Genomic DNA, 20,214 nt, shown 5'->3' with positions numbered 1-20,214 from the left:
ATTGGGCAAGTTGCGTTGCTAAATAATAATGTTTAAAATTGGGAACCCCTAAGCCACCACTCTCTACTGATCTCTGTAGAACGACGCGCCAAACTAGGGCGTTTCTTGCGCCATATGAATTGTAATGTTGCAAAAATTTGAAGACATGTAGGGATACATACAGGCAAGGCTTGAAAAAGAAAGAATTCTGGGTAAAATATTCACTTTAATCGAGTTTATGTGCCCTATCCAGGAAATAAAATGTTGACTCTGGGTTTCTAGATCAGATTTTGACCTGGGAGAGCAGTTTTGAATAATTAGCTTGGAAAAGCTGACTGCATTGCTTAGTGATGTGTATACCTAAATATTTAATCTTTTTTTGGTGCCATTTGAAGGGGAATTGTTGGGTGAGGGATAATCTAATTCCATCCATGAGGTAAAAATCAATAATTTCAGTTTCACGATGAATAATTTTGTATCCTGAAATGCGGCTGTAAGTATTGATATCTGCAAGAATGGGGAGTCAAAGAAGCAGAAGGGTCCGAGAGTGTTAGGAGGACATCGTCAGCGTATAAAAGTTTTGTTTTTTTTTATGGTCGGACTTCCGAACTTTAATTGCGAGGATGGAATTATTGGAGCAAATTTCTGCGGCTAATGGCTCAATTAAAAGGGCAAATATTAGGGGTGAGAGAGGGCATCCTAGCCGTGTCCCATTAGAAATTGAGAAGGGAAAGGATGTGACTCCATTGGCCACCACTATTGCTATATGTGATTGGTATAAGGCTAATAGACCATCTAAAAATTTACCGGTAAAACCCATTGACCTCAAGACTCTAGAAGGTGTCTGAAATACGGTTGAAAGTTTTTTCAGCGTCGGGTGCCATGATTAATGATAGCAGTTTACAGCAATAACTAGAGTGTATGAGGTCAATGGCATATCTGGTGTTGTCTAGGGCCTGACGGCCAGGTATAAACCCAACCTGTTCCGAGTGGACCAGGTAAGGGAGGAGAGTGTTCAATCGATTGGCTAAAAAATTTTCAAAAATTTTAAGGTCTACGTTTAGTAACAAAATAGACCTGTAATGGAGAAGGAAGTAGGATCTCTATCTGGTTTTGGTATGACAACGATAGTGGCCAAGGTCATCGTCTCATCAAAAGCGGAACCAGTCAAGATTTTATTAAGTGTCGTGATGGGCAAGGTCCTTAGCAAGTTTTTTGTAATATCGTGGAGTGAGGCCATCAGGACCTGGGGTAGAAGATGATTTCAGCAACTTAAGATCGTTTCTGTCTGAGTGATATCTGCGTTCAACAAGGTGAAGTCGGTGTTGGAAAGGTGCTGGAACGGAAGAGAGGGTAAAAAAGATGTCTTCTCATCAAGAGTATCAGCAGAAGCTGAGGCTCCAGGGAGATTATATAGTGCTTTATAATAGTCATGAAATTCTTGAGCAATCTGCATTGGGTCATACACTGGCTGAGAATTAAGGGCTGTTTTTAAGTTTAGTAATTCGTCCTTGAGCTGTTTCCTAGTTTCTTGGCGAGTATCGAGTTGGCATTGTCAGCCTTATCATAGTATTGCTGGTGTAATTTTTTGAGGGTGTTTTCTGCCCTGCGAGAATTGCGTTTAGCTTGCAATTTAATGTGGTAATCTTTGTTAGAAGTGTCGCAGATGGGTGTAAATTATGTTGGGTAAACTAGGAGGTTAATTTAGTCTCAAGGGAGAGAATCTCTTGAGATGCCATTTTTTTAAGGCTTTACTTATCATTTTACCTATAATGGTAGCCTTATGGGCTTCCCAAAGGATGCCTGGTGCAATTTCATCTGAGGTGTTAAATTTGAAATATTCTGTGAGGGCATCCATAATCTCATGACAGGTTGCTGAGACAACAGAAGAGAGTCATCGAGACGCCTTCAACGAGATTGTGGAGCTAGGGTATAGGCGGGAAGGGGAAAGTAGGGTAAGAGAGAAATACATTCAATCTAATAAGAGACATATATTGTCAAACTGTGACCATTATAGCCTTGCCGGATATACAGTAATTTGCCTATATTTTTGCTTTCTTAAGGGAATATAATATGTGGGCGAGGGTAAACAGAGAATGTGCAGTAGAAGGCAATAGTCACTGAGAAAATTTGGTAAAAACAATAACCTCAGCAACAAGGGACATTAGGTTCATCGTGTCCACGAAAGAATATGGATACTTTAGGGAGCTCTCGAACTTTGTCAATCAGTGCGGTGTAGTGGGTATTCTTGCAGATCGACGTTCCACCGTTGTCCAGTCAGAAGCCGGTGCCAAATCTCTGGGAGGTCTTGAAGAATTGTTGCGGGTTGTTAACAGGGCCGCTTCCCGAAGAATATTGAGCTTGGAGAGAATGTCTTTTCCTTGATCTAAGGATAGGGGACAGAATTCCCCGTGAACACTTGTAGTTAAAATAAAAAACCCCATGGGTAATGAAAGTTATGTTGACGAAGTATCCGTGTCACCGGTTGGAGGTCTCTATGTTACTGGATAGTGGAGGGGGCCAAATTTTAAAATATTTGAAGTTGCATATCTTGAAAATTGAATGTGTCTATAGATCTAATTGCATTAAGCAGTTTTTCTTTCGTTTGGTAGCAATAAAGGCCCACTATGATGTCTCGCGGCCTCTGGTCAGTCACTGGTTTAGCTCTAAGGGCTTGGTGAGCTCTATCCAACAGAAATCCTGTCTGGGAGGCCTGGGAGTAGGCGCTTTAAGAGGCCGAAGAGGAAGTCAGACAGAGAAGAGTTTGTCACAGACTGGTACATGACAAATCCTCAGAATATTCTTCTTGTTTTCTTTTACAGACTTCATCTCAGTACGAAGCAGTGCTAGTTCTCGCTCAAAGATCACCTAAGCACAACAAATATAATCAGTTTTCAATTCAAGTGTGTCAGTCCTAGTACTGAGAGCTGCTATTTCTGATTCAAATTTGATAATCGCTTTCTTAAGTTCTTGCTGGAAAGTAAGTTTAACGTCATGTGCTAGGTTAAATCACAGCTATCACAGCTGATTGAACTGAAGGGTCTATGTCCGTGTCCAATGGGGAAACAGAACTTGAAGAGCGAGGGGATCAACTGGTGATGAAGAAGTCGCCAATTTCTTACAGACAGCTGTAAATATGGAGGCTGTTCCTCCTGCAGTATGCCTTATATTTTTAGTGGCCATATTGGCTGAAACTTTTTTGTAAGATTTAAAGTCTGTGGTAGCTCTTCGTTATTTATCTTTATGTATTTGTCTTGTCTCTACTAACTTCCTCTATCAGTGCGGTGGAAAAATTAAGAGGAGGGGGGAAATGAAGAAGGGGGACTGGTCACATATGTAGAAAAGGGGTTAAAGCACTCAAATCAAAGGCATCATGGCCCCTCAGGATCAGGGGCTTACTGGAGGTCTACATCCAATTGCCCGATTTGGAGCTACAGGGATATAAGTCACAACATTATTGTGCTGCAAGGATTGACAGGAAACGAACAGCAAATGTAATGTGAGGAAACTGCAGTATTAGTAAATGACCACTGGGTGACAGCAGAGTCCACTCAGAAAATATTGTGCGCGAACTGGTCAGGTCAATCAGATTGCTAAATTGGGTAGAGGGAAAGGACAACAAATTGAAGAATGGTACTCACTGTACAATGGCCCCACAGTAGCAGAAAACATCCACTAGATGGCAGCAGAGTTCAGATAGAAGTTACAGAGAGCACTCTGATCGAGTCAGTCTAATTGCTAGGTTAGGTATTATTATTATTATTATTATTATTTATTTGTTGGGCTCCACAAGGTTTCGCAGCACCGTACATAGTACAAACAGTAGACCGTACAGGGTTAAACAGTACAGAACGATAAGCACAAAGTACCAATGCTTCAGTAACTCCAGGACAGCCATAAGGAGTAAGGACAGAGCAGAAGAACAGGTATGGAGACACGGGGGGAGAGGGGCCCTGCTCATAAGAGCTTACATCCTAAGGGAGGGTGGACAAATCAGACACGAGAGGGAGCTGGTGATGCCAGGGGAGTGAGGGAATAGCGAGCAGAGTAGATGAGGGGTTAAGTGGACGGTTGATAAGCTTTGAGGAACAGGTGAATTTTAAGTGCTCGTTTGAAGGAGCACAGATTGGGAGCGAGACGGATGGAATGAGGGAGGTCGTTCCAGTGCAGGGGAGCAGCTCGGGCGAAGTCTTGGATGAGTCTAGGTAGAGGCACGGGGATATAAATGCTGTTGTAGCACGGTTACAGACTTGGTACAAATGAATATTTGGGCACAGAAAATGGAGACAAAATGATAGCTGATTTCTCTCCCCACTGTTATTGACAGGTCAGTCCAATAATAATGCACGGTACTTTACTGTGTAAAGTGCTTGCAAATCAGGTCTCCAGGGACCTCAGGGCAAGACAATGCAACCACCGATACTTGGTAGTATTGTGATGTAACGCCTGCGGGGGAACGGAACAGACGCACACGGATGTCTTACCTTCTAAAAGATGACCGCCAACCGTCCATTTAGGATTCTTCCCAGCCGCTCTCCGTCTCTGCACTGTATCCAGTGAGGGTCTGACTCCTGGACCCTCCAGAGGACTACACTAAAGGCAACAGGTGAGTACAAATAACAAGCGGTTCAATATGTCACTTGCAAGTGACCACCTTACCAATGGCCACCGGCTACTTACCTGGATACGGATCAATACCACTCTTACCTGCTCTAGGCCATCCGTGGGCCTCCGCCCACGGCTTGAACCCTGGCTGTTAAGCCCGCTTTGTCTTGGCGCTCAGGACTTTAGGTGCCCTTTCGGATGGGTAAAGGGGCCTTATATGCCACTCTCAGCAACTTAAACATTGAATTGTCATGGAACCAAGTGTCCCCTACACTACCAAAGACCTGGCATCCTGCCAAAACAAGGCCTACCGCCTGCTGTCAACTATAGGGGCCTACTGTCCCTCTAACCACAAGGACCTAATGTCCTTCTAACAGTCAGGGCTGCAGCCCTGCTACACTATCAGGAGTCTCACGCCCCACTGTGCCTCTCTACACCTCTGGGCCTGGTGCCCTGCCTATGCTCAAGTGCCTTGCGCCCTATTCAAACTCACGGGCTCTTGCGCCCCCTCTACTTCTAAGGGCTTTGTGCCCAAGTAGCTGCCTATTGGGCCTTGTGCCCAAATAACTACCTATTGGGCCTTGTAACTACTACTTGGGCCCCCTCCCTAACTATGTGACCTATGGGTCTACTGCCCAAAGAAACCCTGCCTATGCCGTAACTGCGCCAGGGCCTTGTGCCCACTACTTGTGCCACGGGCCTAGTGCCTGAATTGCGCCCAGGGGCCTTGTGCCTGACCTAACCAAATTATTTTATACTCACCTGCTATGCGCAGGATACTATGCTTGCACTGGCGTCTTTGGATCTTCCAGACCCTCCAGCTGGCGGCACCGCTTCTCGCCTTCGGCGCTCAGGTCCACGCTGTCTTCTTGGCGGGGGTGCTCTCAGCTCTTACAAGGGCTCCCCACCGGTGAACCCTTCTTTTACATGATCCCGGCGTCTTCTGCATTCTTACCGGCGAGCTTCCTCCAGTGTCTTTCTTGTTTGATTCGCCATCCTCTTCTCGTGGCAGGGTAGCTCCCAGCCCTTACAAGGGCTTCCAGCCACTTCCGCTGGTGTCTCCTTTTTCACCGCTGGACATCCCACGACTTCCTCTTCTGTTTGCTCCGCCGGCGTACTGAACTTAAAATGGCCACGCCCGGTGGCTTACATATCCGCCGGCAAGCTGACGTAATTCGGCATAGCCGCAGGCCCTGGTTGGCTCACCACGGTGCCAACAATTCAAACGGCCGGTGATGAGCCAGGATTGGCTCACCTATCCGGCCGTCAAATTGGCCAGCAGGGGAAGGAGAGCCCTGATTGGCTCACTCGCCCTCTGCTGCCGTAACCTTGTTGGATGTAATTGTCAACATTTTAAAAATAATTAGCAGCTCTTCCAACACACCCATGAGGTGGCTGCCCAGTGTCGTTTTTGTTTTATATTAAATGTTATCCAAATCCATCCAATAGAAGGCCTAGAACAGGCTCCCTGGGTCAAACTTCTGGCCTGCGTTCACCAACGGGAGGTCTGACCTGGACCTCAACCCCCCTAATGTGTCTTCTGGGATGCAATGTCACCAGTCTTTTGAAATTTTCTTCTAAACTCATCCAGTGTAAGGCTCAGAACAGTCTCCGTGGGTCAAAGTTCTGGCCAGTGTACACCAAACGGGAGGTGTGACCGGGTCCATTAACCCTTTAAAATCTGACCGGGATCCAACTGGGCCACCTCACATTTGTTTCATCCAAATCGGTACAGGCGTGTTGAAGATATTCGCCTACAAACAAACAAACTTCTTTTATAGATATATATACAGTACTGTACAAAATTTTAGGCAGGTGTGGAAATATGCTGCAAATTGAGAATTCTTTCAAAAATAGAATTGTTAATAGTATATTTTTATCAATTAACAAAATGCAAAGTCAGTGAACAGAGAAATCTAAATCAAATCAATATTTGGTGTGAGCACCCTTTGCCTTCAAAACAGCATCACATTCTTCTAGGTACACTTGCACACAGTTTTTGAAGGACCTCAGAGTGGAAGTTGTTCCAAACATCTTGGAGAACTAACCAGAGATCTTCTGTGGATGTAGGCTTACTCAATTCCTTCTGTCTCTTCATGGAATCCCAGACAGACTCGATGTTGTTGAGATTAGGGCTCTGTTGGGGACATATCATCATTTCCAAGACTCCTTGTTCTTCTTTACGATGAAGATAGTTCTGAATGGCTGTATGTTTGTGGTCTTTGTCCTGCTGCTGATTAAATTTGGAGCCAACCAGACACCTCCGTGATGTTATTGCATGATGGATAAGTACCTGTATTTCTCAGCATTGAGGACACCATTAAGCCTAACCAAATCCCCAACTCCATTTGTTGAAATGCAGCCCTAAACTTGCAAGTAACCTCCACCATGCTTCACTGTTGCTGCAGGCACTCATTCGCAATTCATAATTGTATATTCGCCACTAGAGCAGAGGGTTTGGCCCAATTCCATGCTAAAAAGGGCCACAGTGTTCCAGATGATATGGATGGCCAGTCTATGATCTTGTGCAGACCTCAGGGCTCTAAGGTTGAAACCCAATAACAAAGTGGAGTGCGGTAGACTTGTTTTGGTTGCCAATCATCTGTTTGCAACAGTGTAGGACTACCACAAACGAAATAAAGACCCAACATCAGGACATCATCTGAAGCATTTATGGGAACCAAATCGAGGAACGATCCTACATAAATTTTCTAGGTTTGTTCTTTTGTGAGAGCGTAGAGGTTAGTCTGGGGATGGGAATTGCAGAACAGGAAAGAATCTGCAGTAAAATAAGGTCAAGTGGTGAGATTCATATTACCTAATACTGTAGAAAAAAAAATCGCAAACACCACTTACATAAGAGCCTCCAGCTCCCTTCTGCCTTATGCCTTGTTAGGCCTTTTCTCTGCTTTATGTCCCACCAAGCTTCACCCATGGCCCAGCTTTTAATGAATGCAAGGGTAAGGCTCGACAGGCTATGAAGGGGAGACTGAACCTGATAATATTTGCCCAGAGCGGCTGACTTCTCCATCACATGACCACCTCCGCTTCATGTGGTCTACACAGAAGGCATAGAGGTCATGCCAGAAACACATTCAAAATCAGAGGAGAAGTCGTGGACTCTGCAGAGCGGAGAGCAAGATAAGGAATTTTTAGGCAGCGTTGTATTAATCATTGGATTAGTGTTGTGTCACTGGTTCTCCCACTGAAAGTTTAGTTGTTTATTTCAGCTAAGTTTTTTGTGTATTCTGAGGTACATGGTGAACTTGAGAGGTGAGTGGGAAATTGCAGGGTATTTTATGAGATGTGTTTGAGGCTAAAGGACATATGGGGTGTTTTGGGGTAAATTTATATGTTTCACATTCATTCTGCAAAACTTTTGTTCTGCCACATCCCAAAGGCGCTGTATTGGATTGAGACATGGTGACTGTGGAGGCCATTAGAGTACATGGAACTCATTGTCATGCTTGTGGAACCAGTTTGAGATGACATGTGGTTTATGACATATCCTGCTGGAAGTAGCCATTAGAAAATGGGTAGACTGTGGTCATAAAAGGATGCACATGGTCAACAAAAATCTCTAGTTGGCTTTGGTAACAATATTCCCTTTGTTTACATATCGACAATGATGCAAACAATCTTCTGTCCAGATATAAGTATTAATTGAGTGTGAACGCAGTGCCATTGCAGTAGGTTTAGCAGCTGTCGCAAACCAATACTATAACAGGGGCCTATGACGGTCCAGCTGCTGTAATGGTCACCAGTTCCATCAGTAGGTCAGTCACTATAGCTAGGCTAGTTGTGATCTTCGCCTTTAGCAGCACCCTTTTCCTTAGAACTCAATGTGTTCACAAGTGCCGCCAGGTCTTGTACAGTATAGCTAACTACTTACCAACAGAAGCTGTGCAAGGTCATGTAGGCCAGGTCAAGCAGAATGGACAAAGTGCTACAAAATCAGCAGTCTAAAATCAAGGACAAAACAGGCACAATGGTTAGAGCAGGATGCAAGAAGCTTGGGATCAGCTGTAAGTGCCACTAAGAAAGCAGCAGACAGGCAAGGAACTTACAACAGTGACAGTTATATGCTTTGTGGGCTCACTGTACGCATATCAGACAGATATGACAGGGGAGAGGCATTAGGAGACAGTCAAGACGCAAGGGTCAGGGGCCATACAGACTAGAGGGACTTTTTATAGAGCCATCAGAAAGACAAACAGCATAGGTGAAATATATATGCATAACATACATGTGGTCTATGGGTGTGGGTGTTATTAGTGGTAGGGGTATGTGAGGGATAATCCAGTTTATATTTTGACCCAGCACCCAGAGGTCATTATCTAAACCACCATGTAAGCATCCCATGCACTGAAGATTCTCACTATACTCCTGTAACTCTTTAAAACATCAGCCAACTGTAGAATTTAGAAAATAATCTGACATTCTTAACAAAGACTCTTGATTGGATTTGGCTAATCACAGCAGATTACTCAAAACCTCCCCCAAGAACACAGACTGAATTTTCACATAGTTCTGTGAGTCCTTTTTGGGAAACTGGCTAGTCAAAAAAAGAAATGTTTAATTTTATTAGTTATAAATGCTATATAAGAATAATAAGCACAGCATATAACAATTATTTTGTATAAGTCTCACCTCTTCTCAAACGCAGTACCTCCACTTGTGTGATATTATGTCTTTGGGGTTGGAGTTCTTGATGAGGGCTGCCAGGGGTTGACTTTGGAAGCCCCGTGTCTGGCTCAAAGCAAGTGAGTGGTGATGGCTCTTGCCAGATGAAAAGTGAAAAGCCACTTGGCATGTTTATTAATTGGCCTGACCACTGGAAGGCCAGTAAATCAATGGACAACGAATGGGAAAAAGGGAACTCAGATAATGTAAAATGTGCTAACGGACTGTAACAGAACATACAAAGTTGTTTACAAAATTACAATAATATCAATTTGGCACAGAAGATTAACATGATAAGCGCAGTTGCATGACACTCATCAACGATCAGCCGAAAAATTGACGACAAAATGTATCAACTGTTGAGTGTTCAGCATGTAACCGGTATCAATACAGTATTAAAGTCTGCCACATTCAGTGTGTAACCACTGGGACCTAGGGTTGGGCCCAGCAAGACATTAATTACATCTGTCTTTCTCTCTTAGAGAAGATGTGGAGGAACTAGACTCAATAATAATAGTGACAATAAAATATGAAGAAGATGGGGTGAGTTGGCCCAGCAACAAACAATAATGGCCACAAATATGTGCAGAAGATGAAGGGGGCTGTATTCCTGACTGTCTTAAACAATTCAAGGCCAGATATCTAGTTGAGATGGGCCGCTGTACTGGTGGTCGGGCCGCTGTACTGGTGGTCAGCCCGGTGTATGGTGAGGTTTAGTGGGTTAGTCATGAATACTGACCAGTTCTGGATACCTGGTGGGCAATTGAAGTATAGATCAAAGGCCGTGATAGGTCCACAATAGCTGTCCTTACAAGATCAAATTGTAGCAGTTGTAGCAAATGTAATCACCTGGAAAAACTGTAACAAATCAGGATTCCCTGGACAGTATCTGGAATTCCTCTATACAGACGTGGAACAGACCTGGGGGCAAAATGTATTCAATGGATCCGTGAAAACTCAGATATTCGGCAATTGTGACGGCCATATTTAAAACGGCAATTTTATTAAAGGCATAACCCGTCAAATTTGACCATCAGAATCGCCAAATATCGGCAATTTGACGGATCCGCTGCCTAATACATTTACCCCTTGGCCTCCCTCTGGCCATCTGAATGGGATATGTACCAGATCTTTACTCCCTCTGGACACCTGAACCAGATCCAGACTGATTCAGGGCACCTTGGCTGTATCTGGACTCTCTCTGGACACCTGCGCTATATCTGGACTCTCTCTGGACACCTTGGTTGTATCTGAACACCTGGGCTGCATCTGGAACCCCTCTGGACACCTGAACCAGATCCAGACTGATTCAGGGCACCTTGGCTGTATCTGGACTCTCTCTGGACACCTGCGCTATATCTGGACTCTCTCTGGACACCTTGGTTGTATGTGAACACCTGGGCTGGATCTGGAACCCCTCTGGACACCTGTACCAGATCCAGACTGATTCAGGGCACCTAGGCTGTATCTGGACTCTCTCTGGCCACCTGCGCTATATCTGGACTCTCTCTGGACACCTTGGTTGTATCTGAACACCTGGGCTGGATCTGGACACCTGAACCAGATCCAGACTGATTCAGGGCACCTTGGCTGTATCTGGACTCTATCTGGACACCTGGGCTATATCTGGACTCTCTCTGGACACCTTGGCTGTATCTGAACACCTGGGCTGGATTTGGAACACCTCTGGACACCAGGACCAGATTTCTCTGGCAGTAACAACACTCTCTCTGGTACTGGCAGCTTGTTGGACAGCTTTCTCTATTGGACTGACAGCTCGTACATGCTGGAAGTGGTAGTTCCCTGCTCCTGTGGAAGCATTGCCCCCAGCCAGCTGAGAACTCCTGGGACCCAACCCTCTGACCCAAACCCCTGAATATATGAGCGCTGGATCTGGGGGTTACATTTATACGCATTATGTTATTTTGGAAAAGTTGGAGTTTTTCAAGTTCTCTCAAGGTTTATAATTATACACATATATTAGAAAATATTACAGACAAATCTGCTTTCTTGCACAGTTTTGACTGATAAATTGTGGTCAAATGTGTATTTATTTTTGGAAACTGTGCCTTTCCTTTCTGTTCTTGAAAAAAACTTGGTGGTCAATTTAATCAGTTGTGAAACTGGTAGTGCATGTAGCCAGGTCCGATTGCAAATGCGTTCAACAGTTACTATGTAATTACCATTAAAAAACATTAAGAAAAGTAAACACACAGTTATTTACAATACATAAGTTTGAGTAAACTATAATTATTAACAAAAATGATAATCATTTTTGAAAATAGCCACTGAGATGTTTAGATTTTTGAATAATCAAAGGTTGTTTCATGATAGGCAAATACAAATTAATTAATTCATTAGAGAACAATCTAACTGTAAGCCTACAATGCCAGTGTTACATACTATTACAAAGAAATAGTAACATGCATAGTACATTCTTAAACTTTAGCCTACTTTATAAAACTAAAGGCATTCACAGTAAAAAAATACATTGAATACAAAGAAGTATCATGTACAACAAAACAACAGATATATAACAATGGATCTGTCTACTTTGCAGATGTTACAGACTCTTGGCAAACATTTATTATAGATAACACACATCTGGTGTCTCAGAAACCAAAATTTAGTCTAAATATAGTCTTATGCCAGGACTGCTATGATCTCTGACCCGTGGTCAGGACACTGTACGGCCAATGGTAGGTATATGGCGGTATAGAGGACATAGTATAAAATTGGCTGTGCCATGGAGGTATATGGTGGTAGGTATATGGTGGCATACAAGACATAGTATAAAATTGGCTGTGCCATGGAGGTATATGGTGGTATAAAGGACATAGTATAGAATTGACTGTGCTATGGAAGTATACGGTGGTATAAAGGACATAGTATATGATTGGCTGTGCCATGGAGGTATATGGTGGTGTAGAGGACATAGTATGGAACTGGCTATGCCATGGAGGTATATGGTGGTAGGTATATGGTGGCATAGAAGACATAGTATAAAATTGGCTGTGCCATGGAGGTATATGGTGGTAGGTATATGGTGGCATACAAGACATAGTATAAAATTGGCTGTGCCATGGAGGTATATGGTGGTAGGTATATGGTGGTATAGAGGACATAGTATAGAATTGACTGTGCTATGGAAGTATATGTTGGTATAAAGGACATAGTATATGATTGGCTGTGCCATGGAGGTATATGGTGGTGTAGAGGACATAGTATGGAACTGGCTATGCCATGGAGGTATATGGTGGTAGGTATATGGTGGCATAGAAGACATAGTATAAAATTGGCTGTGCCATGGAGGTATATGGTGGTGTAGAGAACATAGTATGGAACTGGCTATGTCATGGAGGTATATGGTGGTGTAGAGGACATAATATGGAACTGGCTGTGCCATGGAAGTATATGGTGGTATAAAGGAAATAGTATAGAATTGGCTGTGCCATGGAGGTATATGGTGGTATAAAGGACATAGTATATGATTGGCTGTGCCCTGGAGGTATATGGTGGTGTAGAGGACATAGTATGGAACTGGCTATGCCATGGAGGTATATGGTGGTGTAGAGGACATAGTATGGAACTGGCTGTGCCATGGAAGTATATGGTGGTATAAAGGAAATAGTATATGATTGGCTGTGCCCTGGAGGTATATGGTGGTGTAGAGGACATAGTATGGAACTGGCTATGCCATGGGGGTATATGGTGGTGTAGAGGACATAGTATGGAACTGGCTATGCCATGGAGGTATATGGTGGTGTAGAGGACATAGTATGGAACTGGCTATGCCATGGAGCTGTATGGTGGTGTAGAGGACATAGTATGGAACTGGCTGTGCCATGGAAGTATATGGTGGTATAAAGGAAATAGCATAGAATTGGCTGTGCCATGAAGGTATATGGTGCTATAGAGGACATAGTGTATGATTGGCTGTGCCATGGAGGTATATGGTGCTATAGAGGACATAGAATAGAATTGGCTGTGCCATGGAGTTATATGGTGGTATAGAGGACATAGTATAGAATTGGCTGTGCCATGGAGGTATATGGTGGTATATAGGACATAGTATATGATTGGCTTTGCCATGGAAGTATATGGTGGTATAGATGACATAGTATAGAATTGGCTGTGCCATGGAGTTATATGGTGGTATAGAGGACATAGTATAGAATTGGCTGTGCCATGGAGGTATATGGTGGTATAACATCTCCTCTCTTGTCTCAAAATATCTCCCAACTCGGCAACTCCGTTCTGCAAAAGATCTGCGTCTCTCATCCACCCTCATTACATCCTCCCATTCCCGGTTACAGGACTTTTTTCGGGCTGCACCCACTCTATGGAACTCTCTCCCTCGCACAATAAGACTCTCCTCTGTTCTACAAACTTTCAAGCGTTCTCTGAAAACCTACCTATTCAGACAAGCGTATAATATTCCTCAACCACCATCTTAACCTCACTACCTTTAGCCTGTTACACAATTTCACACAAGACAACTACCCCCGGACCAACATTATTGTGTGACAGGATCATTTAGCTTATGAGTCACCCTACCTTTGCAGTCTGGCTGGGCCAAGATGCAAAATGTATACTTAACCTCTTGTGTCAATCTCCCATTGTCCCATAGATTGTAAGCTTGCGAGCAGGGCCTTCTCACCTCTTTGTCTGTTTTACCCAGTTTGTTTATTAGTTTATTACGTTTGTCCCCAATTGTAAAGCGCTACGGAATATGTTGGCGCTATATAAATAACTGATGATGATGATGATGATAGTATATGATTGGCTTTGCCATGGAGGTATATGGTGGTATAGATGACATAGTATGGAACTGGCTGTGCAATGGAGATATATGGTGGTATTGAGGACATAGTATAGAATTGGCTGTGCCCTGGAGGTATATGGTGATATAGAGGACATAGTATAGAATTGGCTGTGCCCTGGAGGTATATGGTGGTATAGAGGACATAGTATAGAATTGGCTGTGCCATGGAGGTATATGGTGGTATAGAGGACATAGTATAGAATTGGCTTTGCCATGGAGGTATATGATGGTATAAAGGAAATAGCATAGAATTGGCTGTGCCATGAAGGTATATGGTGCTATAGAGGACATAGTATAGAATTGGCTGTGCCCTGGAGGTATATGGTGGTATAGAGGACATAGTATAGAATTGGCTGTGCCCTGGAGGTATATGGTAATATAGAGGACATAGTATAGAATTGGCTGTGCCATGGAGGTATATGGTGGTATATAGGACATAGTATATGATTGGCTGTGCCATGGAAGTATATGGTGGTATAGATGACATAGTATAGAATTGGCTGTGCCATGGAGTTATATGGTGGTATAGAGGACATAGTATGGAACTGGCTGTGCAATGGAGATATATGGTGGTATATAGGACATAGTATATGATTGGCTGTGCCATGGAAGTATATGGTGGTATAGATGACATAGTATAGAATTGGCTATGCCATGGAGTTATATGGTGGTATAGAGGACATTGTATGGAACTGGCTGTGCAATGGAGATATATGGTGGTATAGAGGACAAAGTATAGAATTGGCTGTGCCCTGGAGGTATATGGTGGTGTAGAGGACATAGTATGGAACTGGCTGTGCCATGGAAGTATATGGTGGTATAAAGGAAATAGCATAGAATTGGCTGTGCCATGAAAGTATATGGTGCTATAGAGGACATAGTATATGATTGGCTGTGCCATGGAGGTATATGGTGCTATAGAGGACATAGTATATGATTGGCTGTGACATGGAGGTATATGGTGGTGTAGAGGACATAGTATGGAACTGGCTGTGCCATGGAGGTATATGGTGGTAGGTATATGGTGGCATAGAAGACATAGTATAAAATTGGCTGTGCCATGGAGGTATATAGTGGTATAGATGACATAGTATAGAATTGGCTGTGTAATGGAGATATATGGGGGTATAGAGGACATAGTATATAATTGGCTGTGCCATGGAAGTATATGGTGGTATAAAGGACATAGTATATGATTGGCTGTGCCATGGAGGTATATGGTGGTGTAGAGAACATAGTATGGAACTGGCTATGTCATGGAGGTATATGGTGGTGTAGAGGACATAATATGGAACTGGCTGTGCCATGGAAGTATATGGTGGTATAAAGGAAATAGTATAGAATTGGCTGTGCCATGGAGGTATATGGTGGTATAAAGGACATAGTATATGATTGGCTGTGCCCTGGAGGTATATGGTGGTGTAGAGGACATAGTATGGAACTGGCTGTGCCATGGAAGTATATGGTGGTATAAAGGAAATAGTATATGATTGGCTGTGCCCTGGAGGTATATGGTGGTGTAGAGGACATAGTATGGAACTGGCTATGCAATGGAGGTATATGGTGGTGTAGAGGACATAGTATGGAACTGGCTATGCCATGGAGGTATATGGTGGTGTAGAGGACATAGTATGGAACTGGCTGTGCCATGGAAGTATATGGTGGTATAAAGGAAATAGCATAGAATTGGCTGTGCCATGGAGGTATATGGTGGTATAGAGAGCATAGTATAGAACTGGCTGTGCCATGGAGGTATATGGTGGTATAGAGGACATAGTATATGATTGGCTGTGCCATGGATATATATGGTGCTATAGAGGACATAGTATAGAATTGGCTGTGCCATGAAGGTATATGGTGCTATAGAGGACATAGTATAGAATTGGCTGTGCCATGGAGGTATATGGTGGTATATAGGACATAGTATATGATTGGCTGTGCCCTGGAGGTATATGGTGGTGTAGAGGACATAGTATGGAACTGGCTGTGCCATGGAAGTATATGGTGGTATAAAGGAAATAGTATATGATTGGCTGTGCCCTGGAGGTATATGGTGGTGTAGAGGACATAGTATGGAACTGGCTATGCCATGGAGGTATATGGTGGTGTAGAGGACATAGTATGGAACTGGCTGTGCCATGGGTCACAGAGGGCTATTCAAAATGGCAAAACATCACCTATATATTATATGTTACTACACTGCATGTACAAGTAGAAGTTAGCAGTCACAAAGTTTTATGCTAGATGATATCTGGATCTGAAGGGAATTATATCTGAACAGTGAAATTAAACAAAAAAAGGAAAACCAATGAAGCAGGGAGACCTGCAAAATAATCCAAAAAACAGACTAAATAGAAATCTCTATATGACTGGAAGGGTAGAGTTAGGACTACTTAAGAATGTTCATGCTTTGGCCCAATCTGTAGCAGGGACTGTTCGATTTTTGGCGATAGTGGCAGATGTAACTGGTCGGGGTATACATGCAAGCTCTAACTTGTTGAGGAAGGTCTGAGCTTGTTCTGGGGTTTTGCCTTCATGAGTAACAAGAAGTTGGAAAGGGAATACCCATTTTTTTGAATACTATACCTTTTGAGAGACTTGGTGATGTTACTCTGCTTTTGTCTTTTTCTCAGAGTTGTTGGGGGCCACATTTTGGAAGCTCTGAAGCCTGTCTCCCGAGTATGATGGAGTTGGGACATTTCTGGCCACCAACATTATCTATTCTTTGATTTTTTATGGAATGAAAGATGTTCCTTACTGGTTGTACAGGAGATGGATTCTGGCATAGCACTCAGTGTGCCTCGTCTACTCGAAGATCTTCCTTGGAAACATCTGGTAACGTTTGTTGGAAAAGACCTCAGTATTTAGGGAGGGTATTATTGATTGCAGATTCAAATTCACATTCTGAATCTGATTATTGTTCATACTGGAGCAGTTTTCTATGTGTTCCTTGAGAGGGGGGGGGGGGGGACCAGAACTATTGTTGTGTTAAACTTGTTAAACCAGCTCCATCTAATGCTATCAAAAGATATTTCAGCTGTAACCATTCAAAATGGAGTCTCTCTGGCTAACAGGAGCACAGACCCAGGGTGGAAATGTGAGTGCGTCCTCAAGTTAGAAGTACAGCTGGGTTTGCAGGAGGAGGAAAAGTCTGAAGAGGTGCACTGTGCAAAAGTGTGAGCTTCATATCAAATTCCAAACTCCAACCACTTTAGATGCACTGCTTTCACTGAATTAAACATTTCAGTCTTTCTCTTAAAATACTGCTTGGTTTTGCTTCATTTATCACTTAAGTCAATCGGGAGTGAGATGCCATCCGAAATGCATTTATTATATTGTGTGCTTGAAGCATTTTTTTTACATTGAGCAAAGTATGCCTACATTGAGTTTCTCCACTGCAGTGCAACTGTAAGGTTTGTATTGCGCCCCATTAAATCTATAAGATGAGGCTCGATCTTCACCAGTTCAGAGCTGGGACAAAATTCAAGTGTTTTTGTAGAATGAAAATGAGTGAGTTCTGCAATGCATGGAACACCCCTAACATTGCATCCTCTACACCATACATGCCAACTTTTAAGATTCCCCCCCCCCCCCCCCCCCCCGGGAGATCCGGGGGAGAAGTCATGTGACATGGGGTAGGTGGAGTCCGTGGTGACATTGTCCAGTCACCATAGCCCCGCCCACACTAGAAAAAGCCGAAATTCACTGCAGTGAATTTCGGCAAATGCGGGAGCTTTGCCTACTCTTCCGGAAGTCCGTGAGGACTCCCCGAAATTCGGGAGCCTCCCGGGAATTCTGGGAGAGTAGGCAAGTATGCTTTACTCCTATGTATCTCTTTTCAATGACCACAAAATGAATTCTCATTCCTGCACTGCTCTGTAAAACTAGGTGTAGTACAATTGAGCCTACTCCTTACATTGCTATGAATGCCCCTGCTCCACCCAACTCCTCCCATCGCTCATGTAACCTTCCGCAATCTCGGTTATCTTGCTCCACAAACCCATGCGCTTTGGTTGAAAATAGTTGCCCCTTCACACATCGAGCCACTGTAACCTGAAAAAGGGCTGAACACAAATAAAAATTATACAAATAATCAAAGAAAGAGACATCAATCTGTAATAACATATCAGCAATTTTTAACAAGGCAGCTTATGTTAAGGGGGTGAGGACTTTCCAGATTGATATACGTGGTGGAATATTTAAGTGGTGAACATTCCACCAAAGGAAACTCCAGTTTGGAAAAGAACGTTACCTTTAATATTTATTTATTAATACAAAGAAAATAGGTTATACATGTGCTACAATTGCAATATAAGCATCATATTCACATTTGACTGATGTTTTATTTATTGTAAACAATGTACATGTATCATCCAAAGCATTAAGCAGTTGTCGCGCATATATCTGCAGATGACAGGCTTATATGTAATTGTCACCCTGTGCTACTTCTTTCTCCTAAGGAAAACAGCAAGCAACATTTGAGAAAACATGTCTGAAAAATGGTGCAAAGATGTTGTAGCCAACAGCAGCCAATCAAAGTACTACACTGCCTTAGCAAAATGACAGAATCTGATTGGTTGCTATGGGAAACGCTTTTTCCCATTGTTTTCAGAACTGTTCAAAAAAGATCTTCTCTGGGAAGAGATGATGCAGGGAACCAGCTAATCGTGGAACAGTTACAATTATATTTTCATCTAGATAATTATTTAGATATTTAAATTGTCAGGTATACTAAAATACAGTCTTTCTGGCATTTGCACTCTATGTACAAGGGCTAATTAGTGAAATCCATACATACGTCCCGCACACAAAATATCATATGAGAAAAATAAATTTTACTTTTCTACAGTGAATTATACATTCTCTATGCTTAGTTTACAAATGAACTGCAGCATTGATAGCATTTCAATGAGACAGCAAAAAAAGCACTTACAAAATGCATAGTTATTCAAAATAAGTATTTTTGCTAACCCTTTCTGTCACATAATGGCTGAACAAATGTCTGCAGAATGAGCGTAAGAAGAGCTGGGTGATTTGTTATCTAGGTTCCTTTGGGGCGTCCATTTTTCCATTGTACTCTTCAATAGCCTGGAAAACAAACACAAATTCTTCATGTAGTAACCAGGGGTTCATTTATACAAGTATACAGCACATTGTCTGCTTTTTATTATTACTCTAAGTGGTAGATTTATCATACCTTCTAAAAAGAAAAAGTGGAGGTGTTGCCCATAGCAACACCTCCACTTTTTATAGGCTTTATGCAAAAACTATGTACAAATAAAAATATATTGCAAGATGCTCTAAAAGTCTGAAAATACAATTGTATCCTCCAAGTACACCCATGTTATGGATTTATTAGCGTTGTGCACATTCAGTGATATAAAAAAATGATCCTTTGGATCGCAGTACACAATGGTGGAAACTTTTACAATTACTTTTCAGTAACTTGTGAATACATTGTCAGATGATTTATTATACATTGGAGATACATAAAAATAAATTAAAACTTAGTTTGCTAGAAAAGAGTGGTTCAATCTAACAAATGAGGACACTATATTCTGTCAATTTGTCATATGTTTCCTGTTTATTGAATGCCTCTATTCAGAATTATAATTAATATAGTGCAAACAAGTTTCAGATCCCATGATGTACAATACACAGAGGAATTTTACTTAGCATATTTAATTTACAATTTTACAGTTATCGTTTTCAAAATATGTATGTATGATAGCATTATCCAGCTTAGTTTGTTCTACATTATTTTTTAGCGTTTTCTCCCACACTTTTCAGGTATCTGTGGTTTTTGAATGTACAAGTTGGGGATAAGTATTGCCTTTGGTGAACACACTTGGCCTGATTCATTAAGGAACTTAGGCAAAACTTTAAGTCAGTTTTCTGGACAAAACCATGTTGCAATGCAAGGGGTGTAAATTAGTTTATTATTTTGCACATAAGTTAAATACTGACTGTTTTTTCATGTAGCACACAAATATCCACTTTAAATTTCAGTGTACAAATAAGCTATCAAGTATTTGTGAGTTACATGAAAAAACAGCCAGTATTTAACTTATGTGCAAAATAATAAACTAATTTACACCCCTTGCATTGTAACATTGTTTTGT

At 42.3% G+C, this 20,214-nt stretch overlaps 1 protein-coding gene across 1 annotated transcript in view; it reads right to left on the bottom strand.

Annotated features, from left to right (window-relative positions):
* Positions 1-2,204: 2,204 nt before the first annotated feature.
* The window catches only part of LOC142152192 (T-cell surface glycoprotein CD8 alpha chain-like), a 26,613-nt gene continuing 8,603 nt past the window's right edge, over positions 2,205-20,214 (bottom strand). Inside the window, exon 5 of the mRNA XM_075208990.1 lies at positions 2,205-2,365. Coding sequence (XP_075065091.1) covers positions 2,205-2,365 — 161 coding nt within the window. The remainder of the gene's footprint in view (positions 2,366-20,214) is intronic.

Source organism: Mixophyes fleayi, chromosome 1 (genome assembly GCF_038048845.1).
Source record: "Mixophyes fleayi isolate aMixFle1 chromosome 1, aMixFle1.hap1, whole genome shotgun sequence".
Lineage (NCBI taxonomy): Eukaryota > Metazoa > Chordata > Amphibia > Anura > Limnodynastidae > Mixophyes > Mixophyes fleayi.
This window is presented reverse-complemented; position numbering and strand designations above follow the sequence as displayed.